At 45.9% G+C, this 3,041-nt stretch overlaps 1 protein-coding gene across 1 annotated transcript in view; it reads right to left on the reverse strand.

Moving 5' to 3' along the window:
* The window catches only part of LOC101996358 (acylcarnitine hydrolase-like), a 4,352-nt gene extending 2,087 nt beyond the window's left edge, over positions 1 to 2,265 (reverse strand). Inside the window, exons 1-5 of the mRNA XM_005345517.2 lie at positions 2,216 to 2,265; positions 1,979 to 2,120; positions 1,349 to 1,482; positions 1,010 to 1,268; positions 164 to 262 (exon numbers count right to left, since the gene is read on the reverse strand). Coding sequence (XP_005345574.2) covers positions 164 to 262; positions 1,010 to 1,268; positions 1,349 to 1,482; positions 1,979 to 2,120; positions 2,216 to 2,265 — 684 coding nt within the window. The remainder of the gene's footprint in view (positions 1 to 163; positions 263 to 1,009; positions 1,269 to 1,348; positions 1,483 to 1,978; positions 2,121 to 2,215) is intronic.
* Positions 2,266 to 3,041: the final 776 nt, after the last annotated feature.

Here is a 3,041-nt window from a genome sequence, read left to right on the forward strand (position 1 = left end):
CTCACCCATGAAGACTCCCTCCATGTAAATTAGCTTATGTAGGTGTTCATTTTGAACAGAGGACTACAAAGGTGCCAAGCCAAGCAGAAAGGGTAGTTTGTCCAGAGTAGTGAGTTACACACCCGATTGTCTCCTATCTTAGCAGTCACACAATTGTGCCAACCTTGTTAATTGCCAGAATTTCTGCTTCACTTTTGTCTCGAAGACAGTGCACCAGGGCCTTTGAGTTTGAAGTTGCACAACCAGATAGCTTTGCCACCATCTGTAATGGGAGAAGATCTGAGTTGGCTCATCCTCCCTGACAGGGAGCAGTATCTAAGCAGTCCCAAGTGGGTACCACTGTCCTTAAATATTACATCATATTGTGTGTTTTGCATGGATTACAGCATGGTGTAAAATTGTTCCTATTTTCCAGTTGCTTAGAGTTGACAGGTAAGAAGGAGATCATTCTATCTGCAGGTTTTTGTGGGGTTTTTTTGTGTGTGTTCCTATGTGACAACGTGTATTGTGTGCCACAGTTTGCCTGTGAAAGTTAGAGGACAAGCCTGGATAGCATTGGGTATCTTCCTCCTTGTTTGAGACAGGGTCTCTTGTTTGCTGCTTCCTACAGCAATGCAGAGCACTCCCATCTCTGCCACCAACCTCACCATAGGATCACTGGGATTGCAAAAAAATACTATCACATCTAGCCTTATGTGGTTTCTGGGGATTTGAATTCAGCTCCTCACACTGGCAAAGCAGGCTCTCTCACCCACTGAATCATGTCCCCAAATCATGCACGATTGCTTATGCTGAAGACGAAAGCTTCTGGGAGCAGCTTTGCTAGCCACATAATGTATTCAGCATGTATAAAGTAGATAAAAGTAGATTTTAATCCTTGAGCCTCTTAGAAGTTATTGGAAAGAAGCCATTTCCCATGGTCTTTGTTTCCTTACTGAACAGAGTACAGAGTACCAGAGCCTCAGGGATAAGGCAGAGAGCTAGGGCTGGGGTGTTGGAGAACACTTACCGTGAAGATGATCTCAGAAGTGTTAGAAATAAGGAGAGGCAGCAGGGCCACCCCGCTCTGCATAATGGCTCTGTGGAAGAGTCCTCGGGACATGGGGGACACAACATGGAAAGACACACTTGTGCCACCTGCTGACTCGCCAAAGATGGTGACTTGGTCAGGGTTGCCTCCAAAGTGGGCGATGTTCTGCTGGACCCAGCGTAGGGCGGCCACTTGGTCTAAGAAGCCCCAGTTGCCTCTGGCGTGCTGGTCTCCAGTGCTGACAAGTGGGAGGGACATGGATCAAACGTTGCCTAGGTTCTTCTCAGCTACCATTGTCCACCCCAGTCCTAGGCTCACCTGAAAAAGCCCAGGACACCCAGACGGTACTGGATAGTGACCACCACCACATCCTCAGTGGCTGCCAGTTTGGATCCATCATACCAGGAAGCCATGCCTATAATCAGTGCACCACCATGGATCCATACCATCACCTAGGAAAATCAGAAGAGATGCCAGGAGGCTTCTGTCGGGAACAAGCTCAAGTGGGACTGCCTTCTAGATTAGGGGCTGCTCCCTAACAGTTTCTGTGTGCAGCTAAACACACCCAGGACTCCCCAACATCTTAGACCCAGGCCACAGGCGAGGAACACAGTCTCATCCTCATTTTTTCAAGACTCATTGCTGCACCAGGAATCTCAGCTTAGATGAACTGATTTAAGTCTAGAGTGATGTCACTGTCACTCTCAGGCTCCTCAAAAGTGTGGAAAAGGGTGTCTCCCTAAGAGTTTTTCCTGATTATGAATCCAAAGAATCACCAAATCTCATCGACACAACCAATATCCCAAAGCTGGAAATTTGACTTTGTCTCAATGTTCATCCCTCGGACACCTGCCTGGGTCTCTAGGGCTCAGGTTGATTTTGTCCTTTCTCATTTTCCTAGGAAAGAAATCTCCACTCCCACCCAGTTGACCGTGGACCAACTCTCACAGGCAGGTTAGAGCCCTCATGGGCATGCGCCGGTGTGTAGATGTTGAGATACAGGCAGTCCTCGGACATAGAGATGGGAGGCATGATCAGCTTTATCCTCTTCAGACCCTCTAAATTCATTATATCATCATTTTGTAGACACCTGAGGACAATGATAGACGCTGATCCCAAGGGATGTCCAGTGATCGACACCTGTGTCTCCCAGTAATATCAGAAGACACACCCACAAAGTCTCACCAACACTGAGGCCTGAACATGAGCTGAATAAGGTTAACATCAGTAGACATCCTGAAGTTGATAGGTGAGGACCGTGAGGCCTCAGCCCTACACAAAGAACTACAGGCAACTAAGGGATGCTCAGAGTGGGACACAATGTCTTCCCTAGGGAAGTGCACCCAATAGATTATCCAATACTAAATGGCCAACCACATCATACACACACACACACACACACACACACATATACATATATACATACATACATATATACATACATAGCATACAGACTAAGCAGGTTATATTTAGGAATAAATATGCATATATACACTACATATATGTATGTAAGAACAATCAGTGACAAAAGAATAAATTAATTTGAAAGAGAGCAAGGAGGGATATATAGGAGGAAAAGAAAGGGGGAAATGATGTAACTATATTATAATCTCAAAAAAAAAGCAAGTCCCATTTTTTTCCAGTTATCCTCAGTGCCTGCTTCCTTTGTGATGTCCCTTAACACACGATCTCTCTCCACAGTCCCTTCCTATCAAGGTAAGGTCTACTGATTCTGTGGAGGCTGGCGGGGGGGATCCAGATTTCCAGGGAGGTCTCAAGTGGGATGGAGGAACCTTAATGAGATTGGAGTGTTGAGACTTCTTAGATTATCTATGGAGATGTTCAACTGCTTGTAGTGACATTCACCTCTCTCCCTGTACTATCTAATGTTTGTTGTGGTGGTTGGTTTTGATTGCTGACTCGGCACAATGGTACTAGAGTCTCCAGGAAGGATTGTCTAGACCAGGTTGGCCTGTGGGGTTATCTTGATTACATCAACTGTAGAAGGAAC

Source organism: Microtus ochrogaster, chromosome 4 (assembly GCF_000317375.1).
Source record: "Microtus ochrogaster isolate Prairie Vole_2 chromosome 4, MicOch1.0, whole genome shotgun sequence".
NCBI classification, from domain to species: domain Eukaryota; kingdom Metazoa; phylum Chordata; class Mammalia; order Rodentia; family Cricetidae; genus Microtus; species Microtus ochrogaster.